The following is a 12980-nucleotide window of genomic DNA, read 5'->3' as shown; positions in this document are numbered from 1 at the left end:
GAGATTGTAGGTTTTGGGGTCCATATGCAAAGAGATTTAAGAGGTTCATGGTTGTCTACATACTAGACAATGCTGGATTTTTTTCACGTCAGTTGTGGTGTAAATGTATGTCTTTGTAAAGCAGAAAGCAAGTTAAAACTGCATCTGCGGATACTGATGATTTCAGGTGAAATCACCACATGGCCACATAAGTGACATTTAAAAATAAATAATAATTCAATTGGAGTGATTGGGCCCTGTAAAGAAATGTATACTTCTTGATTTTAGACCATTTGCCTCTTGGCAGCCAGCAGCCATGGGAATGCACTTCATTTACGCGACATAACGTGACGTTTGACTTTTTCAGATAATTAACTCTGTGGCCATCTTGGAGCAGCAAAAGTAAGAAAGGTTCAATTTTAGCTGAATCTCTCACTCACAGTGCATCCCAGCACAGATGGTTGCGCACTACACATTAATTGCAATGAATCCTGGGTACAATGTCATGCATTACTACTCAACAACATCTAATGAGCATCTGATAAGCAGTAAGGGGGTTGCATGAAAAACATATGGTGTACTTGTTAAAATGGTGCTATTCCTTTATTCACAAGAGGCAGTGTAAGTGAAGTGTAACTAGATCACTACACATTACTCAGTGATACATAGCTGAGACTATGTCCAATGTAGATGCAGGCTGGTTTATGCAATGCGCATTATCACATCTTGGATGAATGAGCCAACAATACAGACTTAAATTCAAGAGCACTTCTAGGTCTGTTCCATTCAACTCATATCTGGTACAGATCATAAGGAATATTTACATTTCGCATACATATATTGTTTCATATCCAGGAATGGTTAGGAGGCTGTTCCCACTTCTGAACATCCGCAAAATGAAACACGTGCAATTAGACTAATGAAGACTATTCTGTATAAATACAGGGTCATTTGTGTGCTAGTTACCCTACATAGCCCAATTACCTAAAAACATTCAGTATCTGTCTTACATAGTTGGGGTTATATAATCATTTTGTTCCCTAATTGGAAGACTGGGAATTAAAAGTTAATTTGTTCTTCACATACTGATATCATATGCTTTCAGGAATCACATGTGCTGCACAGATTTTTTAAAGATTTAATTAGGAAACTGTACAGTGCTTACATAATCATATGCAGGATCTTGCTGAGGTTAGAAGAAAATATCAACACTAATAAACAAATCAGGACTGTTTCCGATAAACCTGCAAGAGAGCAAAGATAGTCTACACTACAGTGCAGATGACTTCAATTTCATGCTTACAAAATAAGCTTGAACAAAGTAACGTGCACATTTGGGGCATTTTGTGCGTGTTTTTCTCAATATGCTCTAAACTGAGAGGGAGATGTCCGTGTGTGCCTCCTTGTGGAGTAGCTACGTCAGCACTGGAGGAAGCACTGGAGGGTTGGGTTAGAGAGAGTAGTTGGCAAACAGCAGAGAGGAGCGCACTATAAGAAGAGAATGAACCCAGAGGAGCGTCAAAACATTTGAAGCGAGAGAGGGGAAGGGAGAAGGAGAGATATTGGAAACCGATACTGCGCTCAGGATGAAGACGAAAATCGCGGAGAATTTTTTTCTTTTCCTTCAAGGACTGTAAGGCTAAGGCCAAACGCGTATCTGTTCAAATCCGGGGTCAGCACAGAGTGAGAAATCTGCAAGGCTGGAAGAAAAAAAAGTGCGGTCCGACGTCGCACTCCTTGCGCGCCTCGGTGTCAGCGCGCAAAGAAATCTTGGGTGAGCGCAGTGTGAGCTTCAGCACCCGAGGAGAGGACAGCTCCGCTCTGTCTGCTCCTCTGGACCTCTTGACTAAAAACTCCGCTTTCAATGTCAGCTGTTCCGCTGTGACTCTTGCCTCTTCAAGTCTGAAAGAAGTATAAAGAACCACTGACGGAGAGATCCGCGGCTGACTGTGTGCTCAATATGTACCAGGGGCATTTACAGGTAAGACGACGGGCTCTGCTTGGTGTAGCATGGCCACGAACTGTTGTAGTTGTGACGGAACAAATGCACTGCGCTCTTTATGCACCCTAGCTCATGTCAAGGGCATTTTTTACACAAGGGACACGAAGTAATCGAAGCATGAAGACATTTCAGAAGAGATTTCAGGCAAAAATGTGTTCAATTAGTATTTTTATTAAACATTTGCTTCGATCTCTTTTCTTTTCTTAAACTGATGGGAAGACATGTCCAGGGAAGTGCAAAAGCACTTAGTCAGCCACAGCCTGCTATTTCCAATATTCACCTAAAAGACACAGAGAGTGCGAGCCTGCTACTGTAGCACACCTATTGCACGTGTAGATGCATGCCTGAGGTAAACAAGGCGATGTGAGACTATACAGTTTCAGCAGGACAGCATTGGCACGAGAACTAAATATTAGTGTATTGCTTATGCAAATGTGACGTCATGCAATCTGACGTCAATTTTACACAGTAATAGCGTCGATAGACTTACATCACAGGTGGAGACTGAAACTTAGCTTGAGATGTTTAAAATGCACAAAATATGACAAAACTGGAAACAGAGGCTTATAGTCTGAAACTGCTCCCCAGAGCTTCAGAAATGCATATGTGATGTGCCATATAATCACACAGGGTCATGCACAATATTTCCTCCTCTCAGGTTAATTTTGGTTTCTTCTCTATTTAAAATGAACTAATATTTTTGGCTAAAAGGGATACTCAAATTCCCAGACAGTTGATTATGTAATATCAGACCACTTCTGAGCCAGAGCTCGGGAGCATTAAAGACTAAAATTTAATATTTCATGGTATATTACTCAAGCAGCAGTAGTCATTGAAAATGCATGAAAGGGTGGTCAGCCATTCCTGTCTGGGTTACCACACGTGTTTGTCAAGGGTCAGTGGAAGCACAGTGACATTGGGAGAGGGCATGTTTAAAAGACCTGAATTTGAATCTGAGTTTTCCATGTCTCTCGTGTCTCTCATTTTTTTTATTAACTTGCACTTTGTATGTTTCCTCATCACATGCATGAAAGCCATTACACTGTGTGCAATGTTTACATCATAAGTGAAACCTTATACTGCTCTTCTTGTCCCATTATATTGGACTTATTTAGCAGCAAATGTTCAGTGAAAGAAAAGCAGATGTTGTATCTGCTGGTTCCTTTTTTTTTTCTTCCCTTCACACTCGCTTGCATAACTGGTACTTTCATCTTAATGTTGACAACGCTTTCTCCCTGAAGTCAAATGTGCACACTCGGGCACGTGTGCACATGAAATCTGAGCCTGACTTTGTGAGTAATGCCATTGGACCTTTGTCAGACTGTAAATGATAGTATTGCTGGTGTGGGGGCTGGGCGGGGATTGTAATGATAATTGTGGTCAGACAAATACACTGCCCATAAAGTTGGAATCATGTGTTTTTAGACACATTCCTCTTTTTGTTCCTATTTATGCAAATATATTGTCACAATCATTTAATGCGGGTAAAAAATATTTTATTCCAGCTTGATGGGAAACAGTGCATACAACATTAGTAAAACCTAAACATAATTTAATAATTTATTTATATTTCATTAGAGAATTAAATGTGTTTACTGTAGTCAGGGGAGCATGCTTTTTTGAAACGTTTTGAGTATGAAACATATTTCCAAGAAATCCAAAATATAGTTTATATTATGCATGCTTTTTAGGATAAATGCACAGCATACATATTAATTTCATGAATATGAATTATGTCCTCGTAAATCGTCCTCTCTTATCTTAAAAAAATCCATTGTGCCGATATGAACTGTGAACAGAAGTTTTGGGCATAAATCATTCAGAGTTGTGGGCCTGGAATTTTGAATGAAGCTAACATTTTATACACTTTTTAATGTAGTGCTGGTACAGCAGTCAGTCGCTCCCAGTCAGACCTATCAGATTTCCCTCCTCAACATAACTACACTTGTAAGTCCTTCTTTCTGACAAGATTGTCAGTGCACTAGATTTGTCAGTTTATGAATGTGGCAGCTCAAGAAGCTGCTGGCTGTGGGAACTAGATAAGGATGTCGATCTTTTCATTTTTTTGTGTGTGCCCTGGTGCTTCTGTGAATGCAAGTTGATGGACAACTTAATACATGGAACATAGGTATCTCCTGCTTGTAAATACACAGGTTTTGCATAAGCACTGTGAATCTGCATGCAATGATGCAATATTGGGTGGATAAAGTGTCTTGGCACAAGTGAGGATCTCATGAACAATGCCAAGTTGTCCTCATGTTTGGCTGGAGTGGATCGGTGTCACCAGAGTGCTGCTGGGCAGAAATACAGTGCTGCACATTTATGTTTGTCCAGTCACACTTTTTCTCATATTATAACCATTTTAAAAGAAAGAGATGTCAGCATCCTTCAGAAGCCGCCAATTTGTGTTATGCATGTAACCAATGGAGGCATTTTGCTCATGAGAGGATCACTTTACTGTATCAAGTGTTGGAAAAGATTAATGCAGTTAAAGTAAAGCATCTGAGAGGTGTGGATGTCAGCCTCATTGCTCTTTCTGCACAGGTGCAACTGAATAGAGCTGATGCAGCACAACTGCTTGTCTTTATCCAACAAAAAATGAACAAGACATATTGTTTCAGTCACCGTACTGTCTATTCTTGCATTCACTGCATATAGGAAAACCTAAGATCTATACCTTTAGTTGACAGTTATAGACAAGAATTTTTGTACTGAGTTCCCTGCTGTTTACAGTGAATCTAATTATGTGAGCGCTTGTAATGTGTGTATAAAAGACATAGTAGCTTAATGGAAGTGATGCTTCAAGGCCTTTGGATATTTGCCCTGTTAAGCACAACATGATTACATAATTTGATTACCATATTCCAAGTCCCTGAGGGCAGACCTTGGATGGATGCTATTGGTGATAAGAAGTAGATCAAGCCTCTTAAGATTTCCATAATTTGCATGATCATTTCACAAGACTCCTCATTTGTCCATACGGTTCGGTTTGTTTGGGTGAAAAGCTGTTCTAGGTTATCTCCCAGTCTCTGATATAATATAGAAAATGCTGAGTTGCTCAGAACTAGTCTTACTCATTTGCATTTTCTGTTTTGCATCCTGTTTCTATGGTGTGGATATTTGTGGCAACCTGGTCCTCTGTTAGTGGATCAATGCAGAGGTCTCGAGTCTATACTGACACATTCAAATGCAGCCAGTCACAGTAATCAAACACCTTATGAAATGCAAAATAATATACAATAATAATGTGAAATATTAAAATCAAAGTCACGCTGAGCAGTTCGTTGTGAATAAACCCTCCCTGAGAGACCTTGACTTGGTGAAAATGGAACAGAGGGATCAGTCTAATAAATCCATTGACATATATGAGTGACAAGGCATCACAACATCAGCAAGCCCCTAAAACCACAGTACACACATTCATCAATCACCGTTGCACAGTCCACTTGGCTATCATGTGCTCTATCCACTGGAGCTCCTCGTTTTCACATGCTTTTATTATGAGGGTTTTTGGTGAGACGTCTCCCGCGTCCTGCCGGTTAGCTTCCAGCGTGACAAAGGACTCCTGGAACCTTTCCCCACTATTTTAAATTCTCCTTGATTTAATGAACCATGGTCTTGATTAAGAGCATGTTAATAGGCCTGACTATTTCAAGAGCCAGGATAATGAGTGAAATCAGGTGGTATCCGGCTGGAACGAAAGCTCCACAGACAGGATTCTGCTCTTCTTGTCGAAGATGTGTGTCAGGGCCAGGGAGTGAACGTCTCCAGGAAACGTAGCTAAACCTTAAACCTAGAGTCTTTTCACGAAATTGTGCGCAATAAGCAAGTTACCATTTTTTGCTTTAAGTTGCTTTAAGGATGTTATAATCATCTAATTTTTCACTATCTTACTGTGTCAGCTTTGTTCCTGTATGTATGGGATGATAACATTGAGAGAAATAATCTTCATCAGACCCACAGTTTTAGGTTCAGATGCAACCTTTTTTGTTTTTGTGTTTTTTCTGAACAAAATAAAGCATTAACTATTAACAGCGATCAAAACGTGATGGCCTCTCAAACCAGCCTTCCGACCGGTATGGGGCACATCATAAAGCAACTGCAAATTGAAGAAGTTTTCCTTTTAACGTTCCTGTGTAACATTGTGAAAGGGAGCCGAACCATGATTGTTTTCCAAATGCAAACAAGTAGTTTAGTGGTCTAAACCAAACCAACTAAAATAAAAGTAATAATCCAAATAGGCAATAAATAGTCAACAGTCATATAAATTAAAGTCAATAAAAAATTACTAATAATATGAGATAATTAGTTAAAATAATGGTCCTGGCTGAAAGTGGCATGAGACTTTCACTGCTGTTTACCCCACTTCCTGCAAAAGCAGACTTTGTCTCTTGACCACAAATTTGTAAACAATATTGCACATGGGTCATGAATTATTCCAAAGCTCATGTTTGGGGATGCATTGCATCTAAAACTTGTTGGGGTTTCAACAACATTTTGATGCTAAGTAGAAGTCAGGATTGATCCACTCAGTTTCTGGTACAGAGCACACATTGCATGGGACTAATGCATTGATGGGTGGTGGAAGTTACAATAGTTACTATTGGGGAGAATGAAGAAAAGATTCATTTAAATTGTGCACTGTGACTTAAATCATACCAGAAGAAAAACAGCTCATTAACTCATTCATTCAGTAACGCATTTTAGACTGGTTAGCAGTTATGCGCTGCTTTACGTTATGTGAACAAACGTATACTGAACTGTTGACTCTTACTAACTTTAGTCTGAAACTGGTGCTACATAAAATTCTGCCACTACTGCAGCCACCAAAGACGCTGGCATCGGTAGCCTTTAGTCACTGGTGGCAGAAGATAGAATAATGGAAATCCTTCCTTTCCTTCCTCTGGCTCAGTCCTTAAGGCTCTGCAGAGGCCTGAGCCGCTTGTGAAGCTCGTAAAGCGGACTAGAAGGGGACTAAGAAGGATTCAGGCACTCATCAGGAGCTGTTCCATAAGCTGATTGAGGGTGAAAGGGTTGTTCGTCTTGCCCACATAGCATGGGAATTTGGTCATTTTGTTATTCACTGTCAGCTGTGCCCTTTGTACTCCCCACCCTGCCATGCTCCATCCTACCAAATAATTTAAGACGAAGAAATGTGAACATTTGGGCCAGATGTGGGTGTGAATAATGTAAAGAGATTAGATCTTTCGGAGGAGTAGAAAGGGTTTTCTACTAGGTTATTTTCATGTTGCACTTTTGAGCAGATTTTAAAATCATGCCTTATTTTAAACCAAGTCTTAATTTAAATTAACACACCTTCTCGGGCATCTGAGAAGATGCGACAGATTCATGAATTTGCTGGGTCTTGTCATACGCTGATTCCCAACTTCCCAAGTTTAACAGTGGGAATGTGTGTACATGTACAGTATGTGTGTGTGAGACGTAGTGTCAGTCACTCTTCCTCATTTTGACAATCTAGTCTCTGGTTAATATCCTGGTTTAACTCGGATAAAATCTAAAGCTGTGATGGGATTGAAATGATGAGATTGGGCCTCCTAAGCTTCCATGTCTCATCACGGTTCTGCCCAAGAAGAGGTGTTTTAGAGGATTATAGACTGGTTTACATATTCACATTTGTTTTGACAGAGATTGTTAAAGAAATGTTAAAGCAAAGTGAAAACTATTTAGTTTTCCACAAACTGTTAATCTTCGCTATAAAACTGTATACTATATGTTCAGTTCATGGTTAACTGGATGACATCCTCAGAAAGTTCAGACTTGAGTCCTTAAACCACAAATTGGTGATATATAGTGTTTTTGTGACCATTAAATGTCTTTGGAGCACTACACCACTACAGTTTAAAAAAAAAAAACTACAGGGAGAAAATCACTTTCCTTAGTTTGAAAAGACAAAATTATGCAACAACTCTACATATATAGGTGTTCTTCATAGTTCAATAATATCTGTAAAGTTAAATTGACATTCAAACATGTTTTGTTACTAAGCCCTCACCACACTGCTTGTCGACCTTGTAAATGAGACTGTTGTGCTGTATGGTAGATTTGTTTCGCTTATCTTACAGTCAGACAGGCAGACAAGTTGATAAGAGTCTCAGGCTGAATGTCAAGGGGCTGCCTTTGCGTGTACTATTGACTTACACACACCAAAATGTCAATGGAGCGTAGCAAGCTTCCTAAAACAAGAATCCTACATCTGAGAAAGGGATGCAATCACTGTGAAGCGCCCAAATTTACAGCCTCCCAGCTGGACATCATTGTCTCTGTTTGTAGATTTCCTCTGGGTGTCTTTCTGCTCCACGTCTGTTAACATGGTAGCCCTACCATCCCCACACGGAGAGTCCCCTGAGCTACTGTATAAAAACGCTCCACCACCACCACCACCTCCATAAAAGTAGGGCAAGCCATGGCATCTTTCTCACTGGGAGCAGAGGGCTGTGCAGAAGAATGGGTAGCCCATCCATCTCTTTAGCCCAACCCATTCATAACAGTCATTCTCCAACTGGGAATTAATTTGCTCCAGAAACCAGGCGTCTCATGGCTGGAGTGCAGAGAGCATGTGTTTGGTCCTCTAGGGGGATATGAGCTATCATGGATGAGAGCTGCTGATAAACAAATATGCACTTCACTGTGCCAAATGTGAGCTGGATTATAACTTCTCAACCAAAATAAAGATACAAAAATACTGTAAATTAACATGTTCTGCATTTGGTATTCAATGAATTGTCACACATTTTAAGTATTATTTTAGCTTCTTTCACTATCCTTAGTAAAGTAACCAATAAACCAATAAAATGTTTCCTTGTGATTTCACCCTGCTACTGTACGTATATGTTTGCTTAAGAATTTCAGAAACAATGAATGAATATAAACAAACTATGTTACATTAAAAAAATGTACACAAAGCCATTCCAATTCATGTCATTTTCAGCTTCACTGCTTTCGTTGGCTTTGTTTGTTTTCTTGCTCTTCAGCTATAGTGATCTTGTCAGGTAATTGCAAGAGGTCACTACACAAAAAACAATTCCTGCATATTATCATAGAAATTAGCATGTAGCCACAAATACCCACTACATTCCTGTCATGGTCACCACTAACGGCAGGTTCAACACTTTGTCCTGTATTTATCACTGAGAGCTACCTGGCGGTTTACAGCAAGCAGCTTGCATAGAAGAAGAAACCTAAACTGAAGCTGCTCTAACTTTCTTTTAATTGCTTCTCACAAACTTTTTGCTCCAATTAATTGGTTTTCTCTCCAAAATTCTCTTCTGCACTAATGCAATGAAAATGGGAACTTTTACATTATTTGTACAAGCTGAGTGAAGAATGAATGATAATCGTACTGTAGGTGAAAATGTATCACAACTTCCACAAAGACATACAGAAAAAAAGCGAACATAGAATTCATTTAGTGTTTTGTGGCAGTTACAGTTACAGCAGTAGTTCCTCTGAGTGATCTACTGTATAAACCGACAATGGAGTGTATGGATAAAATGAAGAAAGAATGATAACATTATATGAATTTCTATCACTTGTTCACAAAGTACATCTTAAAACCAGTGTATTTCAGCAGCTCTTTAACTTTTTGGATGAGCTTTTCTGATGCAAGCGGGGAAAGAAGAATTGCCTTGCATTTCTATAAATACCTATGAGACATTCAGCTAATGAATTCCCTGGCAGAAGTTAGGGATGTGCTGCAGAGCGGAGCTTAGAGACGAGCCGGCTGTGCAGATGGGATGAATGCATGTTCAAGGGTACACCAGCTGAGAGGTCTAAAGGTGGAAAGGCTTTTTGGCAGAGCTGGACTGACTCCTCACCTGGAGCAGCCCCACAGGTCACAATCTGACTCTGACTCCAGCTAACCTTAGGCTTAAGCTCACTGTACATATTTGTACATGTCCGTGTGCATGTTTTTCCAGATGCACATGCAGTACCTGCATGCAATTGTGCGCATCTGTATACCCCTGAGCATACAGGCATGTTCACACAAGTGCAGATAATGAGGCAGGACATGGATGTGTGATTCATATCTCCTCACATGACAGGAACTGCAGAGAGAGGAGGCTGAAAGGCCGCACTCCCCTGACTTCCATGTAAACATGCAGGGAATGAACAATGCTGCTTGGCAACAAAGTGAACAATGATCATGTATAAAGCATATATTTGAGGTCTGGGAAATAAGGAATACTGACATTTTTCCATGTTCAATATCCCCCCTAGGAAGACACGACAAAAGATTTTGCTTTTTCAGCTTTTATACATCAGCAAACTAATTGCCTGCTATAAAAATGTAACTGAATGATTTACTATGTAATATACACTACATCCACACTAATACATTTTGGTTTACATTACAGTTACAGTTTCACTGCATACATGACACCAGCTCTAAGAACCTGAAACAACGTTTTAAAGAATACAAGTACAAGAATAGGATGATGAGATGCAGCATCTGATATACAAAGAAGTGGGAGCAACTCTCCTAGATAAAGATAAATATTTCAATACAAAGTGGCATTTTTTCTTTTTCTTTTTGTTATTTGGGAACAAAGGAGGGAGAGGAACATTTCGCTATGTCTCTGGTTAAAGTGTACAAATTCATTTCAGTACTCCTCATCTCTTGTGGCAAGAATACTATTGCCCCATTGTATCTTCCAATTCATTCTTCTCTCAGCGTAATCCATCACTGACAAAGGCAATGAAAGTGCAGGTGTTCCCGTGAATCTGTGACAGTGTCTGCATCCAAGAAAGTCACTTGTGTATCTTGTTGACTAAGAGGCTGCTTATTTCAACTAATGCACACTATAGACTAGATCATGTACAGTATGGTAGGTACGGTATGTTTATGTCAAACTGTTCTTTTGGCTCAACACAGAAAATCAACAATTTCCATTTGTCTTTTTGAGTTCTCATAATTTCTCATGAAATTACTTTTAACCAACATCTTTCTACAACAAGCCCAGGCCCAGTCTCACCTTCTTCTACAATCAAGTGTTTTTAATTATGACCTGCTTAACATTTGCTAACATAAAAGATCATTTTTAGGTTGATAACTCATAAGAATTAAGTTGTTCCAAATAGTTCCTTCACCTTATTTAAAAGAAATATTTAGGTGTTATGTGTTTTATTATCAAAGTTATGAAAACAACTTTCTAAGTTAACCTGCATTTTAAAATGTTTTCATTATTAATAATAATGCATCACTTTTTACATAGCGCTTTATCATAGACACTCAAAGATGCTTTACATTGGATAAATTATTCATTTGCTCACACAGTCACACCTTGCTGGTGGTAAAGTACCTCAGTAGTAGGGATGAGCGAGTACAGCATTATCTGTATCTGTATCTGTACTCGGAGTGGGCGGGGCCTAAACCAAAAGTAGGCAGGATTTAAACCGGAAGTGAGTCAGGTTTAATTGAAATGGGAGGGGCTTTAACCTTATGTTATTTTAAGCATGCAATTGATATGGGTTGATCAGAAATTGTGGTTTTGATCACGATAGCAAATGAACTATTATCAGAACAAGTTTTGCAACTCAGTTTCCTACTCAACATAACTTTCTTTTTTAACATTTAATTTTTTTTTGGCTCTTTTTTATTTTATTTTCAAGATATTGACTCGTATTACTCGTATAATACTCGTACTCGGCAAAAGTGCTCGATCCGTACCGGATACTCGTTTCAGCCGAGTATCCGGCTTAACTCTACTCAGTAGTCACAGCTACCCTGGGGGAGACTCATGGAAAACATGGCTGCCAAGCCGTGCCTACTATAGAATAAAGTATCTATCTATATACGGCCTCTCCAACCACCACCAAACATCACTCACTCGCAATCACACACTAGTCATACACAGACAAGGGATAGGTCAGTAAAAATGCAGTAAAAACGAAGGAACATGTATCTTGGCTAACACTGATGGATACCACATTTCGAAGTGAGTATATGTAGCTCTGTATAAAAATCATAACAGTGCCTAAAATTCACCTCAAACTACAATGAAATATTATATCTCATGATCTAAAAGTGATGTTTAGAATTTAGAAAATGGTTAAAATATGTCACATCAAAAGTGTAAATATAATATGTACAGTTTAATAAATAAGACTATTTACAGTTAAAAGATATATCTATATATCTATATCTCTATATATATATATTTATAAAATATCTGTGTTCTGGGAGAAAAGGAAATATGAACAGGCATTGTTAACCTGTTACCTGTCAATCATTTAATTCCTGTGTTGCTTTTTGGTTGCTCACAAGCCAATCACAGTAAATTCGCTGTGTAAGGAGTGGGACTAGTGGCGAAGGTTAGTGTGCGGACGCTATCGACCAGAGAGCTGAGGCTGAAGCATCGTGGTGTTCGGAGCATTTAAGTTTATTTGTGGAGGTCGAATATGAAGTGTGTGCCTATATTTTGTGTTATAGTGTGATGAGACTGGATGTGTCAAGCGGTTAGTGACATGCTAGCTAGTGGTAGCATTTGGTGTTAATACTTTAGCATTTATATGTTTTCTCAAAGCTAAACTAAGCTAATGCTAATTTGACGAGAGAGCATGTGATATTGTGGCTCAGTTGGATTAATATGCTTTAAGGAGACGGACGTTGGAGAATGAGAGAAATCGAGGCGGTTTTCCAACAGACGGCCCTGCTGTTTTTTCTTGTGACTTTGCTGCTTTGTGTCATTGCCCATGTGGCAATTGAACTGTGACTGCCATTGCCATTGCCACTAACATCGCTTGTCTCTCACTCAAACTAATCTCCCTTTTGGATTCATGACTACTAACAACCATGCGTGTTTCGTTTTGCTATGTTCAGTTTTGAGTGAAGCGGCCATTACGGTTTTTAGGCCCCATCGTACCCCAGCATCAACAAACGGGTTTAATGTCAGTTAAATGCGTGTGGGCCCATAGGTACTATATGAGTGAATTTTGAGTGGTTTTGAGTAAAAGAAAATGGTTTGTGTGTACCAAAGGT

The 12980-nt window shown here is 39.3% G+C and overlaps 1 protein-coding gene across 4 annotated transcripts in view; it reads left to right on the top strand.

Annotated features, from left to right (window-relative positions):
- The first annotated feature begins 1464 nt into the window (after positions 1-1464).
- pex5la (peroxisomal biogenesis factor 5-like a) overlaps positions 1465-12980 on the top strand; it is a 78901-nt gene continuing 67385 nt past the window's right edge. For all 4 annotated transcript variants that reach the window (XM_047586127.1, XM_047586125.1, XM_047586126.1 and 1 more), the window contains exon 1: positions 1465-1960. In XM_047586127.1, coding sequence (XP_047442083.1) covers positions 1940-1960 — 21 coding nt within the window. In that variant the 5' untranslated portion in view covers positions 1465-1939. The remainder of the gene's footprint in view (positions 1961-12980) is intronic.

The sequence above is a fragment of the Mugil cephalus genome, chromosome 6 (assembly GCF_022458985.1).
Source record: "Mugil cephalus isolate CIBA_MC_2020 chromosome 6, CIBA_Mcephalus_1.1, whole genome shotgun sequence".
Taxonomy (NCBI): Eukaryota; Metazoa; Chordata; class Actinopteri; order Mugiliformes; family Mugilidae; genus Mugil; species Mugil cephalus.
This window is presented reverse-complemented; position numbering and strand designations above follow the sequence as displayed.